The sequence below is a fragment of the Corvus hawaiiensis genome, chromosome Z (assembly GCF_020740725.1).
Source record: "Corvus hawaiiensis isolate bCorHaw1 chromosome Z, bCorHaw1.pri.cur, whole genome shotgun sequence".
NCBI classification, from domain to species: Eukaryota; Metazoa; Chordata; class Aves; order Passeriformes; family Corvidae; genus Corvus; species Corvus hawaiiensis.
Window position 1 is genome coordinate 23072457 of NC_063255.1, and position 25113 is coordinate 23097569.

The 25113-nt window shown below is 41.6% G+C and overlaps 1 protein-coding gene across 5 annotated transcripts in view; it reads right to left on the reverse strand.

The window, feature by feature from the left end:
• Positions 1-11447: 11447 nt before the first annotated feature.
• Positions 11448-25113, reverse strand: part of SMAD2 (SMAD family member 2) — a 50452-nt gene continuing 36786 nt past the window's right edge. For 3 of the 5 annotated variants that reach the window (XM_048291801.1, XM_048291799.1, XM_048291803.1), the window contains 7 exons: positions 22906-22980; positions 21919-21981; positions 21282-21335; positions 19998-20210; positions 18119-18256; positions 17818-17962; positions 11448-13449 (listed from right to left, as the gene is read on the reverse strand). In XM_048291801.1, the coding sequence (XP_048147758.1) occupies positions 13326-13449; positions 17818-17962; positions 18119-18256; positions 19998-20210; positions 21282-21335; positions 21919-21981; positions 22906-22980 (812 nt within the window). In that variant the 3' untranslated portion in view covers positions 11448-13325. The remainder of the gene's footprint in view (positions 13450-17817; positions 17963-18118; positions 18257-19997; positions 20211-21281; positions 21336-21918; positions 21982-22905; positions 22981-25113) is intronic. The other 2 variants (XM_048291802.1, XM_048291800.1) reach the window with 1 other exon arrangement.

The following is a 25113-nucleotide window of genomic DNA, read 5'->3' on the forward strand; positions in this document are numbered from 1 at the left end:
AAAGGGTGAGGTGACATCTGCAGAGCCTGGACCAGTGCCCACAGCTCACTGCATGGGTGGAGGAAGGTCCATCCCACCTATTTAATTTTCCTTTCAGATACAGAAACCCAGCTCCAGCCGACTCCACACGTGCAGGTGGGAACACCAACCAGTGTGCACAGCTGCTTTTCACCCATGCGTGATCCTATCCCCACCTAATCCCATCAGTTCCCGTATGTCACTAATTCCAAGGGCAGAGGGTCAGCCAAAACGCTGCCATGGAGCTGCTCAGCCCAGCACTGACAGTGCCATCAGGGCTTCAGAGAGGGGACTCTGCTTGGAGAAGACAGGGAAGATGACAGGATCAATCTCTTGAGTGAATTACACATGGGCTTGGAGGGAAGACTCTGAAGGAACACTCCTTCCCTGAGAGCTGAGCTGTGCCAGCCACGAGGAGCCTGGTTTCCTCCATCCCCTCATGACAACCCAAGAAAGCAAATGAAGGACACAGATGCCCAAGACACAGCCAGGACAAAAGATCTTAAAAGAGCCAGAGGGGAAACACCAGCTGCTGGCTCCACCAGGTGTCCCAAAATACTCAGAAGCTGTAAGGGGAAGAGGGGAAAGCTGCTTTTAGGAGACCCCCTTTCCTTATCTCTGACCTCTGGTACTACAGGGGAAGAGGAATTAGCAAACAAGCAGACCTGTAGGACATCCCAGCTCTGAGGTACAGAATTTTAGAGTCAAGATGAAGCAAGCGGGCAAATCTCTGGCTCAGAAGGTCAGGGATTATCCCACACAGATTTCAGGACTTTGGTCTTTAGCAGACTGTGACAGGAATACTAAGTCACAGAATCCCAGAATGGGCCAGACTGGAAGGGTCCACAGTGTGTGTTGGTCCCACCTCCTTGCTCCAGCACGGCCATGCCAGAGCACAGGGCACAGGATTGCATCCTGATAGTTCTGGAATATCCCCAGTGAGGGAGACTTCACACCCTCCCTGGGCAGCCTGTCCTATGCTTGGTCACCGCTCAGGGAAGAAGTTCTTCCTCATCTTCAGCTGAAGGTGGAACTTCTTGGGCATCAGTTCCTGCCCATTCCTCTGGTACCATTGCTGGGCACCCCCCAGCAGAGCCTGGACCATGCTCCGAGCCCTCGCTGCAGACAAGGAAAGACATTGAAAATGGTCTCCAAACTGCTTCACTGGCCAGAATCTTCGGACCATCATTGTGTCTTCTTCAGAGCTTCACAAAGCAATAGCAAAGCTCAGGAGTCACAGAATCACAGAATATCCTGAGCTGGAAGGGACCTACAAACATCACCCAAGTCCAACTCCTGGCCCTGCACAGACACCCCAACAATCCCACCCTGGGCATCCCTGGCAGCGCTGTCCAAATGCTCCTGGAGCTCTGGCAGCCTCGGGGCCATGCCCATTCCCTGGGGAGCCTGGGCAGTGCCCAGCACCCTCTGGGGGAAGGACCTTTCCCTGATCTCCAACCTAAACCTCCCCTGGCACAGCTCCAGCTGTTCCCTGGGTCCTATCACTGACTGCCCCTTTGCTTCCTGAGAGATTCTGGGGAAGTTCAACCATGCAATCCAGAACATCTCAGAAAGACCCTGGGCATGAGCCTACTCAAAAGCAGAGGCATCCACCTTTCCTGATCACAATAGAAATAAGCAGGCTGGGTTTATTTACATTGGGCTAACCCCACATCACACATGACTTTGAGATAATTTCAAAATAGATCCCCTACCTGGGGGAAAAAAAGCAGAACTCCACTCAGTTCATCTCCTAGAGCACTCAAGGACAAGCAGGAGGGGAGCTGCTGAGACAAGCAAATCCTGTTGTCCTTACCCCAAACTCACAGGGAAATCAGGACTGCCTGACAGAGGAAAAGGTAATAGTTTTTGATATAGCAAACTGTGGTTGACAGACCAGAAAGCTTTGCATGAACGCCTTTTAAAACAGCCCAGAGCTTTAGGGCATGAATGTGAAATTTCTGTGTGTACCAGGACCATGCCAAGGCTACTGAAGTTGCCTGTATGAGCTTCTCTGACCAGAAAAGACGGCGTTTGCTAACACCAACCCGGGGAGAAGCAGGCTTTCGCTCCCAACCACCCAACAGGTCCTGCCACGGCACAAATGGTGACCAGGCTGTTGTGGGAAAGTCTGGCAGGAAAGTAAAGAGAGCACAGCTCCAGCTGGGAACACCTGGAGCAAAGCTTACAGATGAAACCTCAAGCGAAGAACAAAGGCCATGTGCCCACGAGCCACAGACACCATCCGACCACGGGGCTGGCTGGGATGTCAGCTGCAGGATCAAGTTTAGCAGAGGGGAAACCATGCCCATAGGAAGTCAAGATTGCCTTGCTAGAGAGTCACAAGATGCTCTAACAAACTCCATTCTCACAGTAATACATGATTCCAGTCAGATTTGGAACCTACCTAAGATCCCACCAAGCAATACAGTACAATCAATGTAGGATGTCTTCAAGTTGTGTTTTTGCGGCTTTTTTCCCCCAAATTCTAGCTTGGTGAGACCTAGAGTTTTGAAAAACCATCTTGAGAGGGGAATATGTCACCTTTCAATGACACAGATTAAAGGATTGCATCTCCAGGTTGTGAGATAATGAGGTTGGAGAGTTAAAGAACAACATAGCATGGACAATTTTTGGAGGACAAGACAGTCCTGTTAGGAGGTAAGGACAGGGTTTAGAAGTAGCCTGAATAGAGCAATTTTGGGAAATTACTGTCATGTAAACAACCACAGCTGGAGGAACTTCAGAACTGAGTGCCGCCCCCCCGCTGTGGAAAGAGGGATCATTTCCATGTTAAAAGGGAAAGGAAGATCCAAAGAGAGAAATATTCAGCAGGCTTGTCAGAAAAATTTAATTTTGAAATAGCTGGAGACACATGGGGTGACATCAGCTCAGGGAGGTTGTCTGCCTGGAATGATGGCCAAGGGACCAAATTATCTGCTTTGCTTTTATTCAACAGACTCACATAATCAACACTTTGCCATGTAATATTTCAACTTTGTCAAAAGTGCTAGGCACTTTTTTCCCCCCCTATTCTTAATCCAAATATAACAAAATTTGGTTGTTTCTCTTGCGTAAATTGAAAACGATCACCTAGCACTCTTCAATAAAGGCTTTCTTGATATTTTAAATTTCTTAAAACATTTTAATCAACAAAGGTACCCTCATTATTTTTTTTTAAATAGTAGTAATTTTCAAAGAAGTGGGTTATTCTTAACTCAACACTAAAGTCCAGATGAGAATTTGCTTTTGTTGTCTCAGACTTCTCCACTGTTATAAGCCCCAGGTTATATTTAAAACCCTGCTGGCAGTGACACAGCACGCTGTGTCACTGTCCATCCTCACCCACCTTCTCTGTGAGGTGAGAAGTGCACAGATTGTTTATCGGATCTCTTTGGAAACACGTGTTGGGTTAATGCCCAAGGTCAAATGAGCTTCTCTTACATAAGGAACCAAGGTCAGTGAAGGTTCTCAGGACTTGTTCAAAGCAGCTTTACCCTCCCCACAAGCAAGGGCGGCTTGTAGTGGTGTCACATCTGCAAATTCCAAGATTACCCAGAACAAAAATAGTCGGTCAACAGCTGTACAACCAGTTTCACAAATATCAACACCTGTTTCTCATTATTTTGACTCTTTGAAGAAGATACTTTCCCGTTTCAGCTGGTCAGAAGGCCAACCCCCCCTCTTGAGTTACATTCTGGTCACAGCACCTCCACCACTGTCTCATTAACCAAGGACAAGAGAGACCCTGATGGGTCTCACTGGGCTCAAACCAAACCAGCTCCACAAGCCAAAGGAAGGGGGCACAAAGCAAAACAGCTCTGTAGCCACACACAAGTCACTTCAAGGTTTCCATGACTCAGAGTTACGGGCTGCCAATGGTGGTGCCATCAGAAAAATACTGTGGCTTCATGAAATCAGCCTGAGGCTGGAAGGCAGGAAGACGTGGGTTTAAATGCTGGTGCTGCAGACGCATCCTCGGGTGATGGCAACAGAGAAACTCCCCAGGAGTTTAACCTTATTTGAAAGTACATGGGGCTGACACAGGCAAGAAGTACCCGAGGACTCCAGCAAAACAAGGGCATAAAACACTACCCACTGACTGCACTTATCTGCTTTCCATCTGTACACAGATACTGCTCATCTCAGTCTGCCTCCCCTGGCACTCCTCCACATAAACTTTTAGCAGATCGCTTTCCCTCCCATGGCTGTGGAGGTTTGACGCCCGCGTGCAGAGAATCTGATGCCTCTTCTGGATGAAACAACCCATACAAACACCTTTTAAGGGAGTGAGGCTGAGAAAAGAGATCCCTTTTTTTAACTTCTGAAATTACGGTATTACCTCGATCATGTTCAGTATGAGTATTTAATTGGTTTTTAATCTGCACACTCAATCAGTTCTTTTCTGGAGGGAAGAGGCTCTGAAGGACCTGGCTTGTCACAGAGTTGACATTTTCTTGACCACATGGATAACAAGAAGACAAAATACAAAAAAAATCCCATACTACTCAGTGAAAGGCTTTTTCACCCAAGCCAGCCAGAGCACAGGACAGTAGAGAATATAAAATGAGGGGGAATACCTGCTGTACACCTCAAAAGGCACATCTTGAAAATCATTAGTTTCAGAATTGGCTCAATCACAGCTGGGGAAAAGTCTTACAGACAGAGCTCTTTGGATGAAGGCACACCAGTATTAGCATCCTGTACATGAATTTTGGGTTGAACTGGATGTGCCACTAAAACACCCCCTGCCAAGGGAAGAAGTCCACAAATTAGTCCCTTGCTCCTCCATTGTTTTAATGCACCTCCTTAACTAGATGATTTTTTCCATAATTAGATGACTTTCAATGATTTGGATTAATATCAAAGAAATATAAATGCTTTTCAAAAGTTGGCCCACCCACAGAACTGGCATTTGACAGGGCCATGGGAAATTTTAGGCTAGCAGCACCCTCTGCAAGGACACTGGAGCTCCTCAGGCCACAGTCAGAAAAACATCTGTCTTTATTTTTTGTTAGACACACAGCTGGACACAACAGGCCCATCACTAGCAATTGGTGTGACCAGTGCCACCTACTGCAGAGCTAATTAACAAGACATCAGTTTTAAACACACCCAGATCTTTTGACAGCAGCAGACCTGGAGGCTGGGGGCAGACAAGGGGAATCTTTGCTTCTCCCATGCCAGGGATACAACTTCCCAAAATTCTGCTCATTGTCCCAATGTCAGGATAAATCATTCTGTCTGCTCGTGTGTCTCAGCCCTTGGAACATGCCTGGGGGAAGCACTGGGTACAAACAGATCCCAAAACGTTACAGTCACCTTTTGGATGAGCTCCAGGGTTTTGACTCCCAGGGGTCCAGTTGTATAAACTCATCACAGCAGGTAGAGCTCAGAGAGAACACAAAAATTATGGTCATTATCGTTTAATTGTGGCATTACTGCAGGAAACCTCTGTTGGACCCCCTTGATTTCAACATGATCAGAAATAAGGTCCAAGAGGGTACGTGTGAATGTGCACATGGGAAATGAGAGTACTGATCTTGAGTTTGCGTCCTTGGGATGGTACTGAGATCAGAACTGCCTTCCCAGAGGCACCAAGTTAGTTTCTTACATCACACAAAATCAATAATTCAACCGATGGCTGACCTGTTTCCAAGAGTCTTCAGTGGAGAGAGAAAACCTTTGTCACACCGCCTTTGTCAGCCAAGTAAAATTACACAGAACAAGGGTGTCTGTTGACACAGCAAACTAAAAATACAATGCACATTTAGGACCAAGTGTCCTATGCTTGAAATTAAGTCTCTTCAAGCTTCAGTTTGTCAAGGCTTTGGTCCATCAGCCAGGCAAGTTTCAACCCAGTGCAATTCAAACACAATTAAAATCTTTAAACTGTTACTTGCACGCTAATTCCATTCCTACCTCCCCCGCCCTGTTTTAAAGCAGAAAACTTTGAAGCTGGTTTTTTCTTCCCCCTAATAGTACTTCCTGCTATTGGCAACTAAGTATTCTGGAAAAATTTCCTCTTTAATATTCTTCCTCAGGGCCTCAGAGGAGCATAGTGTTTTCTCCACATTTTACAAGCGTGCCTGCTGTCATGCAACACTCCACTAATTTTGTACTAAGCATTTTTAGAACAAAAGCAGGAGACAAAAAAGTTTTTTGACTTACTTTCAGTAAGTCAGTCTCTCTTCCAAATCCCTCAAATACAAAGCTATCCCTCCCAAAACCCCACCACAAAACACCTTCACGCTACAGGATGAGATGTATTATTTGCCAAGGAGCACTTGAACACTTCCAAGGACTGTCCAAGCATTAAAGAAAAAGCTAAAAACGTCTTTTTCAGAATAAAAACTAATGCAGACATTACAGAAAACCTCTTCCCACAGAGGTTGTGGGGTATTTATTATAATTGATTTATAAGACTGCTTATCCTCGTAGTCAGGTCACCACCAGGAGACAGGACAAGTCCTGTCAGTTCTTCCGTCTTGAACTCAAGTTGCTCCAGAAGAGACGATGCTGAGCCTTATCTTTGACAATAAGAGAAGCAAAACTGGATTTGTGCTCCTCAGCCCCATTTCCATTTAACCTGCTCCTGTGCTCCAACAACTCTTTCAGTGCTGTAACAAAAGGAAAATGAGTTTTATGATCTTTAACGAGCAGATGCCTATCACGAGCGTTCAGGGAGCTGCCCAGAGTGCCTTTGTGGCCACGTATCACTGCTGAGGCTGAGCATCAGCCACCCTCTCATTCTTTTTTTCAGCTCCACCACTTTTCCTGTTTTACTAAACCTTAGTATTTCTCAGCCTTGGCTCTTTGTCCATTTTAATTTTGTACGCTGCACAAACCTCAAAGTCTGAATACATTACGAAGACATTTTCCCTCCCATCAATACTAACAGCAGCGTTGCTAATTGCTGTGGTTTTTCTTCCCATTGGACTCTTAGACTTCTGAAGCTGTAGAAGAAAAGATAAGTGTACTTGTCTACAAGGAAATTATTGTTTCTAAATTAATGTTATCATTTCCCAGGCCTAAGTACCAACAGAGATGCTGGGTTATGAACATACACCTCCATGATGGAGATGCATCTCCTGTGCAAAACTGGATCCTGTTAGGAATGTCCAGTCTGGATGTGGACACTCTCCAGAGTGACCACAATGCTTCCCAACCCACAGCCTGCCCCAGTGCCTGAGAGTCCTGACATGCTGCTGAGCTCCTCAGATGCCTGACAACTCTTCATCCAAAAGACATTTTAATTTGTTCCTCACTACAATTATTTTTTTCTTCCAGGACCTCCTCTACCAAACTTAATGCCCATTGCTATTCATCAGACCACTTACAAAAACACATGGCAAAAGTCCTTTTTCCACTGTTAGGCAGCAGCCTGGGTAGTGATTATTCATTCAGCCCTCAAGTGGATCTTGTTGATCAGTACCCATTTATGCCTGCAGGGGAGACCAGCCCAGGCCCCCCACCTTTGCCAGCTTTGGAACCAAGCACATGAGGAAGCACAGCACAGGCACACAGCACAACTAATTCTATCTGTGAACAACCTGGCTCAGGCCTGTAAGAAGTTTCACTTGGGCCTGTACCTGAATCAACAGGCCCTGTGACAGTACACTGTTCTTCACATGGTGTTACCCAGCAGGGTAATTCTTCCTGCAGCTCACAGATCTCTTCGCAGCAAGATCAGGGTGATTCTTCCCAGAGCTTCACTACAATCACGTCCTGCCCCTCTCCCAAGAAGCTCACCTCTGCTGCCTGAGGCTTTTTGTTCTTAACCACAGACTCCACCAGTGATCGCATGGGGGAAAAAAAATACACCAACACACAGGTGTGAAAGAACCGGGGAATCTGCACTGAGTAACCCCCACATGAATCTCACCAGCTCACACACACATTTTTCTCAGCTTCACTTTGTGAATTCTGAAGATGCACTCTTCAAGGACATGCAACACAAATGGAAGAGGAGACAGGACTTTGAAGTGTTTCTAAAGTCATTATGCATTGGTGTCATTTCAAAGTCATTAATGGGTCTAGACAATTCCAGTGTATCTGTCCAACTGTTTGGTATCTCTGAAGAGTTCTAAGTGTGTGGCAGATATCTGGGGTGCTCGCAATTCCCTGGTCCAGGACTTGGCTCTACACCTTGACCGGCCTCTACTCCAGTTTCCTCAGAAATTGCATGCACATTTGAGGCACCAGCCTCCCTGTGTAGTTACTCCTTAATCAAAGGTGACCATCTTCTAAACAACTCCTCTTCAAGATTAAATATGAACTGATATTATGATATATAACTGATTACCCAAAGATAAACTGCAACTGCTGGCAACCTACATTTAATAAGCCTCTACACTAAGTGCACAACAGCTGTTCTTGGAATTTTACTTCAAAATGAAAAGGCAAGCAAACAAGACTTTAAAGCAGAGTTAAGTTTTAAAATCAAACTGAATTTGCAGCCTCAGGTACACATTACTCATAAGCTCAATTAATTCATGAGACATAAATTCTTTATGATACCTTATTATAGTTTTAGGCAAGCAAATAGAGCAAAAATTCTGCTGCTAACAGAAAAATCAAGAGCGTCAGAAGCTTGCTTTGTTTCACCTTCCCCTGCTGGGAAAACAGTAGGGCCAGAATGTCTATGCCCATAGACAGTTTGGGTCCTATTCCAAAAGGAACAGGATAAGCAACTGGGCTTTATCAAATCCATTCTGACTCAATCTTCTACACGGCGGAGAAGGATCAAGAGGACCAAGGTCTGACATCATTACATATCTGTTGTCATTCACTTTTCTTCTGCCAGCTATCTAGATTTAATCCTGATTACAGTTAATGAAACAACAGCTAATGCAACATCAAAGACTGCTCTCAGCTTTGAAGCCTTGGTTCTAGCACCTGTAGCTGTGACAATCCAGGACTAGAACCTTGCTCCACACACTGTGCTTTCCCAGGAGAAGAAATGTCAACCTTACTCAGATAACTTTTTACCTAAGAGAGATGGAAAAGAGGGCCAACATGACTGAAGGGTTTTTTAAATGGCCTTCTTTAATATGGTTTATGACAGTTATTCACTAGCCAAGCTTAAGTGGTCAGGGAAAACACATTTAATATTTTCTTAATAGTGATAAAGTTTCAGACCAGCTGCAAATTAAATCCCTGAGAAGGTCCTTCCAGAAGCAGTTACTAATGCAGCTGGCATGTTATTTGCTATTTTTATAATTTTTTTAACGAAGACAGTACTTCAATGATGCTTCAGAGCTAGCACTGAAGCTTCAGCCTCCCTAAAATTAGGCAAGTCAAACTTGTTTTGGTAAAAAGAAAAGTGCTTCATACTCAAGTAGAACACTGTGTGGGTGGAGTATAGTGAAATCCTGTATTTCACAGTATTTTAACTCAAAACCCAGCTGCAGTAAGCTTTCAGTTTGCAATGCTAAAAAAAAAAAAAAAAAAAGCTGTAACCACAACGAAGTGTGACAAGTTCGAAGGCTAAAACAAAACACAGTTCATTGTGCCAGCTATTCAGAGCTGCAGATGATTATCAAACCCCCAAACTTCACACCCTCCCACTTCAACATGAGAAGTTGGACACATGAAAATAAAGAGCTTGGTGAAGTATAGTAGTTGTGATTTCTAGCTGTGTGTTAATTAGTTTAAACCTATTATTCCTAAACATCTTAGCTGACTACTTTGATAGCTTCAGAGAACCTTTTAAGGGAGATATTTATATTTACTTTATGCACTTAAAACAGGCCCCTCAGCCAACAGCCTATGCTACCAGACAGCCAAATTCAGATTTTACCTCTCCCTGTCGATTTCACAGGGAGTCTGAAGTTAAATTATTTACTCTCCTTGCCTGCAATTGGTCTCAAGGAGGTTAAGTTCTGGTTAAACACAATATTCTGAATAAAAACAAGAGAACACTACAGCTGTCAAGGTGTTCTGCATTTGTGCAGCACCGCCTGGAAGTCAAAGGACCCCACACAAAATCATGAAGTACAAGAGAATTCCTGTTGCAGGGAGCTTGCCACCTAAACAGGAACCATGCACAACAGGAAGGGGGATGACTCTGCTATCAATTCTCACAGTTTAAAGCTGCAAAAGTCCAGGCATTTGACATTGCTATCACAGCTTCAGCCCTGAGACAACTTATAAACGAAATCAGGTTTTTCTTTGGAGGAAGAGTTCAGAAAAGTCAACTCTGCGCCTCCAAGCTGACAAAAGGCAACTCAAAAGTTATTTTTAGGCTTAGATGTTTACATCAACTACCTGGTGTTTGGTCACTTGGCTTTGGCAATACTATGAAAATCAAGCTCAGGCAGGGCTAGTGACAAGAGATCAGGACCCAGGCTCATGGAATTAAAGTCAATGCAACCCAGAGTCTGTACAGAGTTTTTCCAGCTCTGATACAGGTAAGGAGCTGGCTACCCATACTTTAGTGAAAGCATCTCCACTCGAGTACTCCCTGCTTGCTATGTGTTATATTCTAGAAAATAGCCTCACTGAAAAAAAAAATTAACTTTTTATTTGTATTTTGGACATCAGTACTTTGGCAGAACCGGAGAGGGAGGAAGTCACATTCCTTAGATACAATGGGCATTCTGCATTAAGATGCTGGGGTCATCTGCATGATTTTGAAGAAGAGCATAACAGCACTGGCTAAGTCAGAAAGGCAGTGGATTAAGAAACAGGGGTAGGTTAAAGTTAGTAAAGAACTGCCAAAGGCATTTAAATGGAACACAGACAAGCAAACATTACAAATACAGCTAAGTTCCCTTGTACCTCTAATCTGTGGCTGGCAGCAATGGCAGAACATTTCAGTGGCACAAGCAGAAGTCAAAAACAGTGACTTCAACACAGACCAGAATGGTCCTGCACACAGGCAGCACCACAGGCAATGTCTGCAGGGTCCTGGCACTCTCCTTGGAAGCACCCACCACGAGGAGGCAGAGTCAAGATTACTACAATGTTCAAGGCAAAGCAACTAACACTGCTACAGTGTTGGGCACATTCAGAAATCCACAGCAAGGAGACCACAGAATTAGGCCACCCAACTGATTCAAGTTGCAACCTGCTCAAAAACGTGAGTCTGACCCAGACAAGTTGCTCTTATCTGTCTCAAAGGTGAAAGTAAACACCGGAGATAGTACGATGCAATTTGATTGCGGTAGGGAAAAGCAACTGCTTCAATAAACTCCATCAGGAGTAGGAGTCTGCACCACCAAACACACACAGACCCAGAACCTCCACAACAGCTGCATGGAAAGTGGTATTAATATCTAAACTCTACCTTTCCACCCACCACATGAAGGACACTTGTGTCATTTATCTGGGTGGGTTAGGGTAACTTCTAACCTTCAACCAAAAAATAGACAGCAATTAATTAATTTTAAAAAAACCCAAAAAAACAACAAAAAACCAAACAGCCATTGTGAGAATTAAAATTTTTATTAGTGTATTCACATATTAGGCAAATGCAACACGCATGAAGCTTATCTCTTAGGTTCACAAGTTCTACCAATACATTAGTCTACTGGTAAAACTAGCACAAACTGGTAACTGCTTTGCCAATTTTTGAAAGGTGTCTGGCCCACTTTTTCAAGGCTTGATTTTTGGTATTGCTTCTATGCCCTAGTCATTATGGCATAAAAATATCCATCACTATCATCAATTCAGTCAAGTGATTAAAAGCTGTAACACTGGCCACATTTTTGTTCTCAAAGCTAAGTTATCACTAGCTGTACTTACGAAGTACAGAACTAGTGTAATTGATGAAACAATGGAAAAAAACAGACAAAGGCAATCCTGCTACTGCCACAATAACAAAAGAATGACAGACAGCTAGATCACAAGATTGTTAGTAAGATGTGTATTTTTCAAGTCAGAATAACCCTTCTATACAGTTTCCCAACCCAGCCCCAACCCAGACTTATTTGTAGAATATATTTCAGAATATTTTTAATATGGTGCAGCTGTAGTGTCCAAGGGTTCACAATAACATGCACTGTCATGAAGAACCTGGAAGTCCTCCTTCGCTGGTCATACCTCAGCAACCACTATCCTAGAGGTTTTGCAGAAGCAACTACTTTTAATAACAAGGCCCATTATGACATAATGAATGCATATGATCTGGTGTGTAAGTAAACTATAGAAGCGACTCAGATAAGAAATTTAACTTCTGTTACTGAAATATGTTAAGAAGCTGCATCTATTTAAAACCTAAACAAAAAGAGTCTAGCTTACCCCAGGAAATGATTTCTCAAGGTATATGGCTCCAAAAACTAAACCCCATTATTTTTAGTGACATATGAAAAAAATGAAAAAAATACAGATAGGAAGGGGTAAGACTTATTCAATGAAAAAAATACAGATGTAAGGTTTAAGCCAATAACCTTGTGCACTTAATCAAATATCCAAAGCCATGGTAAATTCCCATTCCATGAGAAAAACCACTCATTTCAATGATTCAAGGTACAAAAAAAGTCCCAAATTACAGCACTGCCAGCAATACTGCTGGCAACAGATGCATCAACTCAGATGGGTATCAAAAAGTAACTGCTAGTGTGATGGATACTCAGAATTTTTAATATGAATTCACTTTAGGCCCCATTAAGTATATAAAGTGTCTTAAGCCTTCACAGATGAATCTCAAGACGTTTCTTTCCCTTCCAATGGAGGGACTTTCTTTTTCTTTAAGAACGCAGCAAAAAATTAAGCTTTTCTATAAGGAAAGTTTTTTTATGATTAGGACAACTTGAAAACCTGCTTATATAAAAAAAAAATATAAAAGAATAAGGGAGCAAAGTCTTGGAATTTTATGGGATACTTGCCCCAATCAAAAAACCAAAATGACTATTTATGGGAACTAAAATGTAGAACAGCACAATACCGTGATATTTGAGATCGTGATACATTATCTGTATATATACTTAGCTATTCATGTTATTGATAACCATTAGGACACTCAATTATATACCCAATAAAAAACACCATTAAAGAGTCTTTAGAACTGTCCCTTCTTTCTGAAGAAGGCTTTTCTATACACTAAATTTTCATCTAGTATCAGAGTATAGGAAACAGAATCCACAAGGTGCTTTAACTGATGAGACCTCAAGTGCTGTTTTTTCTTTTTTTTTTCCTTTTCTTTTTTTTTTTTCATTTTCTTTTTTTTTTTTTTCTTTTTAAAAAACCTTTTTAGATAGTAAACAGTTCATGGGGACCACACACAAATACTACGACAGACGAGCTGTTATATTAAGTCTGTTGACTGGACTTGAGTTTTAGCCCACTGGTGAGAGAGGAGAGTTTTAGGACATGCTGGAGCAGCGAACTGAAGGGGAACCCATCTGAGTCAATACTTTGTCCAGCCACTGTAGAGGCCCGTTCAGGTGAAGCTCAATCCAGCAAGGAGTGCTTGTTACTGTCTGCCGCCTAGAAAACAAAGAATAGGGAAAAGTCACTGTACTGGGTTGGGGTGGCCAGGTTTTGGTAGTTGCAGGGGTGGCTTCTGTGAGAAGCTGCCAGAAGCTTCCTCCATGTCTGGCAGAGTCCATCCTTGGCAGCTGCAAAGATGGATGTGCTGCTGGTCAAGTCTGGGCCAGTTAGGAATGGTGATGCCTCTGGGATACCAATTTAAGAAGAAAATAAAGTTGTTGCCCAGTTGTAATTGTGGCCAGAGAGAGAGGGGTGAGAACATGTGAGAGGAACAACTCTGCAGACACCAAGGTCAGGCCAGGAGGAGGAGGGGCAGGAGCTGCTCCAGGTGCCAGAGCTGAGATTCCCCTGCAGCCCCTGGTGCAGCCCATGGTGAGGCAGCTGTGCCCCTGAGGCCATGGAGGGCACCAGGACGCAGAGATGCACCTGACTGCAGAAGTTCATGGTGAATTGTTGCCCATGGGACAGACTCACACCAGAGGAGTTCATGTGAAAACTGTCTCCCATGGCAGGGACCTCACACTGGAGCAGGGGAAGGATTCCAACTCCTCCCTAAGCAGTGGCAGGAACAACATGTGAGGAACTGACCATGACACCCATTCCTACCTCCCTTCACAGCTGGGGGAGGAGGAAGAGCTGGCAAGGAGGGGAAGGTGCTTAAAGTCTTATTTTACTTCTCATTATCTTGCTCTGATTATGTTAGCAATAAATTCATTCAATAACTCTGATTCAAGTCTGTTTTTCCCACGATGGTATTTGGTGAGGGATCTCTCACGGTCCTTATCTCAACTCACGACCATTCTGCTACATTTTCTCTCCCCTGTCCAGCTGTGAAGAGGAGTGAGAGAGCTGCTTTGGTGGCTGCCTGGAATCCAGCCAGAGTCAACCCACGACAGCCAGAAAGCAGGTTAAGCTGCCACAAATTCTGCATCATATGAATAAATACATTTCAGAGAAAAAACAGAGATATAAAAATCTGTAACCATTATTATAACTGTTACTAAACTTTTTCCAGGGGGAAAAAAAAAAGCCTCAAAACTCCAAAGCACTTCACTTATGTAAGACACATCAATAATTACATGTTTGTCCATAATACATCAAGAGAATATTCCACTCTGGAGAATAGTAACAGCAGTATTTCCTTCAAGTGCCACACCAAGCGCCTTACTTCTAAAAGGAAATTAAGAAATGAAGGTTGTCCAACCAATGCAGTGTTCACACCACAAACAACTGTGTGCAGCTGTATCTCAACCTTCCAGGAGTCTGCATGCATAACTGGATTTGAATTTTACAGACAGCTACTGAGAAATATAGAATAAAAACCCTTGGCTCTGCACTGCCAGGTGGCAAAATAGCACAATGCTATGGTGATCATAAGGTCTGGCTTTTTGGAGAAAATGACATGACAAATGTATAAGGAAATTGGTAGATGTTGTCAGAAACACTGTATCAAAACACAGTGTGTGGTTATACTCTGCTAACTGACGGTATCTCAAAAGAACACCAAAGTTTATCTCTGATTTCCTGTAATCTTACACTTCTGTATGTGTTTTGTACTGTAACATCCTCACACAAACAACTGAAGCAGATATTGTGTTTCTCTTGTCTTCTATACTAACTTGCCCATAATTTTCCACAATAGAAGCCCTTAATTAAACACCATATAGCAACTTCCAGTAAGGACTGGAAGGACTGACAACCATGAAAGCTTCATTCTCTCTCCCATGTTCCTTTGTTTCAGAGACCTGTTATTCAAACATCTTCCTTCTCATCTCCAAAGTAAAGAAATCAGTATTGGACATACTCTGACTGAGAAATCCTGTTATTTCACTGCACCCACTCCAGGCATGGGAGTTTTCCCTAACTAGATTGGCAAGACTGTTGTTGCTAAGCCAGTTTTTCCTAGTAATTCCAGCTATCCCAAGATTCAAAGGCAGCAGATTAGTCAGACACAAACCCAGCTCCTTCATTTTTACAGTCGGCACTGCAGTCCTTTGCTTTAAGGAAAGCTGTTTATATAAACAGAGGAACTGGAAAGGCAGAAAGATTAAGACAGTGAAGATTGATTTCAAAAGTTTCACATTTTCTAGGAGAAGACAGCAGCTGGGGTCTGTGCTCTTTCAGCACTCTACAAAACAGTTATCTTAGCCCCAAATGCCTATGCCAGAACAAAGTGATACAACAGAAAAACAAGTCTGAACCACAGGAAATATAATTCCATTTACTCTTGAATCCTCTCCCAAAAAAGGAAGTTCATTATTCCACCACTGTAAACTCCCCTACGATGTATTTCACAACACACTTCCTCAAAATTTTACAACTGGGTCTGTTCAACAACCCTGGCTTTGCACTAGGCTGGTAAAAATTGATTAAATACTGACAGTCACTAAGTAACCATCTTAAAGCTAAAAACTCATCTTCTTCAGCCCACAGACTTCCAGTTAAAAGATCACTAATTACCTCTACTGAACTTTCTCTAAAAGATGATCCTGGATCTGGATAGTTCCTGCATGAACATGAACACTTAACTGGTGATCTGACCTTCTAAACTTCTACCATCCCCAATTTGGGCCAACATGTAACACAGCAAAAAGCTTTGTAAGGTATTTTGTCTACCAAGCCTATAAAACGTATTACCTTGCCATACCTGCACATTTATGCACATATGCCTAAAGTGCAAGCAATGCTTTGCCTTTGCCCAAGCCTGTTCTATGAGAAACACTTTCACATAATAACAAAGCATGGAGGTTTTAACAAGAGTGATGGGGTTTACAGTGTTCTTTGGTCTATTTTGACAAGTCAGACTATGTTAATTTAAATTCAAGGTTGAGTTTGCTGGAGCTACCTCTTCTTGCTCTAATCCCAACTGCAGCATATTTACAAGCTTTGTGTATCAGTAATTTATTAGCATCATCTAAAAGAGAGGTGCAAAGAAACTAGTTCAGTATTACTCAGCATCCAGTTTTTGTGCTATTTTGGCAGTGCTACTACTGCACTTTTTCAATCCTATGGTCTACAAACAGTTTATAGACCAACCACCAACATTCTCCCCACTCAGAAGTAACTTTAACAAAAGCCTCCCCACAGTTTTAAACCAGCACTTACACTCTGTTCACTTCAAGATGCTTCTATATAATCTGCCTGATTAAGCCTTTTTTCTGCTCAGATTTGAATGTTGTATTTAATTATGTCTAAGTGTATACATACTCCTCCAGAGCCAAATCCAATAGCTCTTTAAACCTGAGCCAGACTTTTTGTGTACCTCTTCGTAACAAAGAGGTACCAATTTATTCCATTACTCAAATTTCTCATTTCATCTCATTAGACTATTACAAAGTTGGCTTCATTTAGCTGAGAAACCTCCCCCACATACTGGCACTGCTATTTACATGTATGTATTTCAAGAGCGGATAAAGGAATCAACTCAAGTGGAGCCTACATGCCATTATTCAACTTCAGAAATTATACGGCATTAAAAAAATCATTATGTACTGCATTAGGGTACAGACAGGTCAGACTTCATTCTTTCAGAGGACAGTTTCTAGAGAGGTTTAAGAGATTTGTTTAAAACCTCAGTTACAGTTCTCCAAAATAATGAAATCTTTAAAACTGCTCAGTTAGAAGTCAATTCCTTTTCTTCCTGAATTTCCATACTACATTAAAAACAGGCACTGTCCTCAACTACAGCTTTTTATTTGTGCTAATAGAGAATACAATTGGAATCTACTCAAAAGCAGATAGAGTGCTATTTTTTCCACTCAAAGAACTGTTTTTAGAAGTTTTACTACATAAACAGTCATCTTACTCCTGCAAAGCTTTTTCCACTACAAGTTCCAAAATACTTGCCATCCCTTAGATGCATGCTCTCCACAGCTATTTCATTCTGCAATAGGCACTGCAAGTCTCTCCGTTGGGTACCACCAACCCCATCCTGCATCAAAACCTAAGGAACTCATGCTACATTGCAGAACAGGACAGAGACCAAAATGACTGCAGGTCTAACAAACAGCAAATAATCTCACAGCACAAACTGTGAAACTTCAAGATGTTGTCATGGATTTCACCACAACATGCAAGCCAGCAGGACTGAGCAAGGGAACGGAACTTTGACAACACTCCTTGCTCAACAGTTGGCTTCAATGCAACACTAAAATCAGTTTATGGACTTTGTAACTTAGCGGTTCCATAGCTGAGGGAGACAAAAAAGGAAAATATGGGTTCAATTTGCAGACAGCATATCCACAATAGCAGCAAGAAGTGTGTAAGTATTCTGTACGGCTTTCAAGCCAGACAGAAATGGTATACTAGTGAAAGAACAAAAATAACTAACTCTAAATTTAAGAACAAAGGGTTTTCTTTTCTTACCTGTATTCAGCCCCCCATCCTTTAACAAAGCTCATTCTTATGGTACACATTCTAGTAAGCTGATAAACTGCTTCAAAGCCCTGATTCACAGATTGAGCCAGAAGAGCAGCAAATTCTTGGTTATTAAAGATTTTTAGATTGCATCCTATGAAGAGTCAAAAAGGTACAGTTAGTGAATACATTTGTGTTTGCTACACAGAAGACTGAATCAATGAAGAAATTACAAAAAAGGAACGCAAATGTCCTTCAGTGAATAACTCCACTGGGTACTTTCACACGAGACTTTTGGTAGGCTACTAACCTGGTGGAATTTTGCACACAGTTGCAGGATGCCAGCCGTATCTTTGATTACAGTTGGGGCTCTGAACGAAGATCGCGCTATCACTCAGGCACTCGGCAAAAACTTCTCCGCCAATGTAATACAGACGCACTCCCCTCCCTGTAGCAAAATCCAAAGGAACTCTAGTTATGACACTAGCAGATTAGGGAAAAAGGGAGTTTATTTTTCAGAGAAGGCCAAGGTTTTTCTTTACAACAAAAACAGAAATCAATTATCTACAGAACCTCACTGCTGTGCTAACAGCTGTAGCAGGAGCAGAACACAATTAAGTTGCACTTTTTTCCCACGAATGCACAATATATGAAGGAGAAGCAGAATTATTTTTGGTCAAAAGTGAATTTTCCAGCCAAATAATGGCTTGTAACGAAATCCAAGCTCAGAAGCAGTGTTCATTAAAACAGAATTAAAACTTGTGCTAATATTAAAGCATTGTATGTGAAGCAGTACAGGCCACTATGGTCAAAAGAGAAAACACAAGATCACCACTGCAATACTCTTGCTTACATGCACCCACAGTTTCACAACCTACTGCATACACCCCCATACAAAACCGGTATGATTTCATTTAGCCCTATTACAAAAAAAAAAAAACCCTGAGAAAAAACCCCCAGTTGCCCACTTTTAAATTGTTATTTTGTTCTGTCCCTCTGAGTGGAAAAAAATCTGCGTGGTTTATTTCTAGCAGAAAGTAAATAATGTGCAATTGATCTCCCAGAGAGAACTATTTATAATTAACAGACCCTTTATAGCCCGTAGTTTCCATTTGCCTTTTTTGTAAAAACAATTTTTCAAACAAAATGTGAGCTCCTCTATCAGAGAGTGAGGGCTCATGAGATTCTTGCTTTTCACCATCATTGATCATTTTGACCAGTCAGCACAGGCACAGCCTGTGTTTCTGCACATGTAAGATTTTATTAAGATGAGCATTTGGATTTGGCATTTGGACTTGGCATAAAAGGTATCAGTTCTACTGAAGAGGTTGAAATTTTACTGAAAGTAAAAACAACAACAACAACAACAAAATCTCGTAAGTGTTGCTAATGAAAATATCCAGAAAAAAAAAAAGAATGAAGGTAGTTTACTGAAGAACCCAAAGTCAAGACACTGCGTTTTGGAAAACAACATTCTTGATTAACTGTTACAAAGAAAATCTTAATCATGTCAAAACAATGTGCTCTCAACAATAGTTTTTTCTCAATAGCAGCTTTTCCCATTTGAGAAAAGAATTCAGAATTTCATCCTGTCAGTGTCCATTCTGCATTTTATAAACTACAATAAACTAAGCAACATGTTAATATTTTGTAATTAAAGCTTAAATTTCAATTCTGAATATAAATGCTGCCCAGGGCAGAGCAGCCCATTGAGGAGCCTGGGACCCAAGAATCTGCCCCCCAGGATGCTTTGGTGCATCATCATTTCCAGAAGGCAAGAACAGCAACGTGAGCAACAGGAATGCCATACAGCAGTGGCTTCCTCCTGTGCTGCTCTCAGCGTGACAGCTGTGTGACTGCTGCTGCCACCAGCTTAGGGGCTACTGAGTGAGGAAAGGCAGCTCCTTTCAGCTCCAGACATCACTACATCTCTTCCCAATTTAAACTGGCTTCAGTGGCAGAGGATGCTACATTTATCCCTAATTTCAGAAGCAGTGACTCTGTGTCTTTCCACTTCTGTTCTCAGCCAGAGAGACCAAACTATCCTTGACAAGCCCTGAGATACAATATAAGGCTGATGGCTGGCTGCACAAGGGTGAAAGGAACCCAGCACACATCCTACCTGGATCACTCCAGACAATTTAACCAACAAAATGAAATTAAATAGTTAAAAGATCAGAGATCTTTACCTATATGTCGCCTTGTCATTTCCACTGTAGCATTTCTGTTTACATTGGAAAGCAGACCTAGACAAAATCGTTCTGAATTTGATGGATCTGTAAAGCCATCTACAGTCAGGGAAGGCTGAGACGCATGGAAGGTTTCTCCCACTCTTTGATTCAATTCATAATATGCTATTGAACACCAAAACGCAGGCTCCGAGTAAGTAACTGGTTGCAAGTCTAAAAAAAAATTTTAAAAACCAAGCTTAACACAGATTTTGAGGCTGAATGTAGATCGATCTACCCTGCTATTTGTCTCTCCCAGAAATGAAAGCAGTAGTCTCCTCAAACTACTTAAACTATATTTTGCTTGCTGTCCTTTTTACCTACTTCAGTAAACAGAATGGAATTCAATCTTCCACACAAGGGAAGGAGGAGGGGAAGAAGGGGTGATCTAATCTGACCACAGCTCATTTAGTTCAGTACTTGCATTTTGCTCAGCAAAATGATTAAGCTAATGGTGCTCTGAGCGCCAGACGTTGAGACATTCCTGTTGCATTTTCTATAGCTTGCAAACATTCTGGCAGCATTAAAGATTAAACTATCAAACACTGAACAACAAAAAGGGGAAAAAAAAAATGAAAATCACGTTCTTTTGTATTACACTATCTCTTTAGATAAAGGTACTTCTAAGATATTTCATTGTCCCCTGCTAGAGTGCAGTATCTTCCCAGTGTATCTCCAGTCTTTTCTTCACTGCTTCCCCTTTTTACCTACCCTAATTACTTACTCAGCGTTCTGAACAGCATTTTCCTGTCACATCCTGTCACCATTCCTTAAACAAACCCATGGCAATCTGATCTTCCTGAGGCACTTACACAGACACACAGCAATGGCACCGGATCAAAGCAGGTGGGCTACTAATGTGGGAGCAACAACTGTGCTGTGGTTATAGGTGAAACAGTACATGAGAAGAGCAGCAGAGCACACACACAAGGGAGACAGCAAGTCTAGCCAGCATTATGGACAGGCAAACATCCTTTAAGCTATTTATTTTATAAATGCAATTCTTGCACACACAAAAATATCACTCTTTCTCTTTGCTAGGAGCTCAACAGGTACAGAAACACAGTAATTGTTAACAAGTGATTAACCCAGCCCCATCATACTTAACATCAGGAAGCCAACCCAACAGTCACCTCTTAATATAGCCCTTAATTTCTTACAGTGCATTTTCACTTTTAAAGTAATTACATACATAATGAAGTGTCACCACACATAGAGAAATAATTGTAAGTATTTCCAGCTTACCCAGGCTATGATTAACTGGAGAGAGAGTACTAGGAGACAGCTCTGCCGGAGATCCTGTTGAAGCAAGACAGACAGGTTTCAGAGCAAATGGTTTTCATTATTTCAGATCAGTAGGCATAACCATTATCTAAATCAGGTTTACATTTAAGTTTTTCAGAGTAAGAAACCTCAGTTTTCTGGAATATCACACACTCACTCTGAATTAGGATTTCATTCAATTTTCCAGACTTCTGAGAACCCACCCCTCCTCATAAAGACTCAATTAACTTAGCATTGTATTTGGTAGAACTCTCACTTCGTGCACACTCTTTAACATTATTTATGCACTTATCCAGTGAGAAGGTAGTGTCTTCCCAAATTCAGTGAAAAAGCAGGTAAGAAAGAGAGGATGAGAGAAGACATATCTGTTCTCAAAGGAGAAAGTTTATCTTGAGAAAGACCTTCCAGTATCTGAAGGGAGCCTTCAAGAAAGTTGGAAAGGGACTGTTTACAAGAGTAGGTGGTGACAGGACAAGAGAGAAAGGCTTCAAACTGAAAGAGGAGAAATTTAGATTAGATATTGGGAAAAAAAATCTTTATGCTGAGGATGGTGAGGCCCTGGTACAGGTTTCCCAGAGAAGCTGTGGCTGCCCCATACCTGGAAGTGTCCAAGGCCAGGCTGGACAGGGCTTGGAGCAACATGGGGTAGTGCAAGGTGTCCCTGGTGGAAAGAGAGGGTCTCTAAGGTACCTTTTATCCCAAACCATTCTGTAATTTACGATTCTATGATCTCCAGAAAAGAGCAAGCTAGATTTCCTCATTTGAGGAAATAATTCTTTCCCAGAAGGAGGATTAAAAACTCAGAAAAACATGAACCCTACAATACAATTTGCATACAAAGCAGCAAAATACAGAGACTTTCACAGAAACATTCCTACAGTGACTGCTGATGTCAGGCTGTTTTAATTAAGGTATTTATTGTCACATAAGTGGGAAAATATTGCAGTTCTTACAGAAACTGGTGCAGCTGATTCCAACTTACTGAAAATGGCTGCTAACATTAGCTAACCAAGCACACTCATGTCTGCCAACACTCAGTAGGAGGTTCTTACCCAGCACATTAACTGTGCTTTGTCCAAGTCTAAGGTCAACCACATTATCTAGAAACTCTTACATACAAAGGCACAAATGCTGCTACTTTTGCCATAGAACCTTCCATGCAAGAATTAATGGCAGAAGTGGTAAGTTTGTCAGTTAGAGACAGGTTCTCAGAACACAGATTGTCTATAACTTGTTTAGGCCAACAGACATTTTGCTTCAATGAACCTGTTTACTGGGGAATGGTTGAAACCAATTAGCTATTAAAATCTATTTTAAGGCTTTCTGGTGAAGTCTTAATTAGACTTGTATACTTCTGTTACAAAACAAATGTAATATACTTAATATGTCACAGAATGTTTTAAAAGCATTTCTCTGGCAAAAAATTGTTTTGTTCATTAAGGACTGAAAGAGGTATTTTAAGCAGAAAACACCAGGTTTTACAGAGAAAAACTGTGACCATCTTTTGGGCTGAATTCATGCCCCTATGCAGAGGAATCACAGCTAGTAATCCAAAGCCTGGAAAGTAATGAAAAATAAATGTTACCTGTATCCATGCTTTGGTTCAGCTGCTGGTCACTTGTTTCTCCATCTTCACTGATATATCCTGGAGGAGGTGTTTCTATTAAAAAAAGAAAAATCCACCGATTTGTAGAATGACTGGGAAAACTTCTGTAAGATTTAACTCTTGTGCATTTTGCCATCACATCTTCATGAGCTCTGTAACACCTGAACACTGAATCAGAATGTCATTTTGCTGTCTCTTTTTTCTTCAAGTAGGACTTCAAACACATTACCTGCCTTATTGGTATGTAAAATGTATCTTCACTTGTATGTCACTCAACTGCTCAAATGTGTTATATAATTACCAGAATCCTTGTTTGTTCCATTTAAGACAAGATACCGTCACTACAATGAGTAATAATTTTGCAATTGTGATCAACAGCTTTCATATTTAGTATTTAGTAGAATTACAAATGAAAAAAACCATCCGGTGACTTCCACAAAAAAATGTGAGCTGTCTTTATGTAGGATAACCATCAGATCAGATACCCTCCCACACCTTATTGAAGTTGTTAAATTTAAAGGTTATTTTTCAGTTCAGTCCCCAAACATGTATTTCTTCAATACCCAACTGCTGATTTGACTCATTTGTAACTATATTAATTTAGAACATTGCACAAGTTCTATTATTACTACTACTAATACTTCTAAACTCTATTAAAACTACCATTAATTCTTTTAACTAGCTTTCTTTAAAGACAGAATTTCACAGACTGAAGTAAACTCAGTACCAGCTTTGAAGTGTTCTGATACCAGAAACTGTGTCTAATTCCTCAGAAATATCTTCAAAACCCAGGAGAGTATGTATGTACATCTTCTCCATTCAAAATGTTCTTTGTAATCCAGATAACGAGTTAACCAACTGCCTTTCAGGAAATAATTTTCTTTGAACTGGGAAAATGTCTTTTCCTACATATTAAAGGCAGAACCTGCATTTCTTTAGTGAAAGTGTTTGAAGCTAACTATCTCTACAATCACTTTAGAATTGTCCCTGAAACTTCCAGGGATTAAACACCTTTAATTACATTATTACCAAACAGCAGAAATTTAAAGATAAAGCCTTTTTGCTTAAGAAATAAAATAAAATTATAACAAACATCATGTCTGAGATGTACTGCAATATCATGAGATCAGAAGGAAATTAGTGAGAGGAAACTAGATTAAGGCAGTTGATTAAATTAAAATGAACTGAGAGAATTTTATCTTTGATTCATCCTGTGTGCTAAATATAGATGTGACAAAATTCAAGTGAGAATTTAAAAGGACAATTAAGGGAAATCTTCACTAGTACGAAATACGATAACAAAAATCATACCCATTTTGAAGATTTTTACAGCATTCATTGTGATAAAAGGGACTCCACCCTTCTCCAAATCATTTGCTATAGTTAAGCCCACAGCTGTGGCAAAAAGTCAATACACATTTCCAATCCAGCCCATAACTCCTGTTTCCAGCTGCTAATCTAGGCTCTTTGGCACGGATTATTTTCCTTGTCTAGCCTCTGCCTGAGCAGAGAAGATTTACTCCACCTAGTACTATTAATAGTTTAGGGTCAGAGGTTGAGCACCACACAGCTGGAAATGAACACTCAGGTGGGGTACTAAGAATCTGTAGTAGAGCCTGAGCGCCGCCAGAAGTGTGGACGATGCAGCTCAGCCCATCCAGAACCTGAGCTGGAACACGCAGCTCCCAAAGACCATCCTGCACCTTTCATGATCACCAAGCTCTCTTGCAGATCAGGTACTGAGACAGGACTGGGGTGCAAATACCAGATGTGAGCCTGCCCTACCACTAAAGAAAACGGTTCTCTGAAGAAGGCTGTCAAGGAAATAAGGCTTATCAGAGCCCAGCCAAGCGTTCCGGATTAAGTCAGCAAGGTCAAATAAAGTAAGATACCACGATATGAGCAAAAGGAGGGTGTCAGTGACAAAGAGAAGGAGGTGTAGTTACCTGTGATGCCTTCTCCTGGTCTTAAAATCAAGAGTCAGACACAGTTAGAAGGGGAAAAGGGATTTTACCTTGGTATTTATTTTAAGGATCCTTAGGTGCACTATGTCCAGGTCAAATGCACATCCCCAAAAGATCTGGTATAACGCTATAGGTCTTACTAATTAGCATATCTATCAAAAATTCCCCAATGAGAAGCTTGAATGAGCCCCCCCCCCTCCCCAAGGAGCCTTCCCCTGGATGG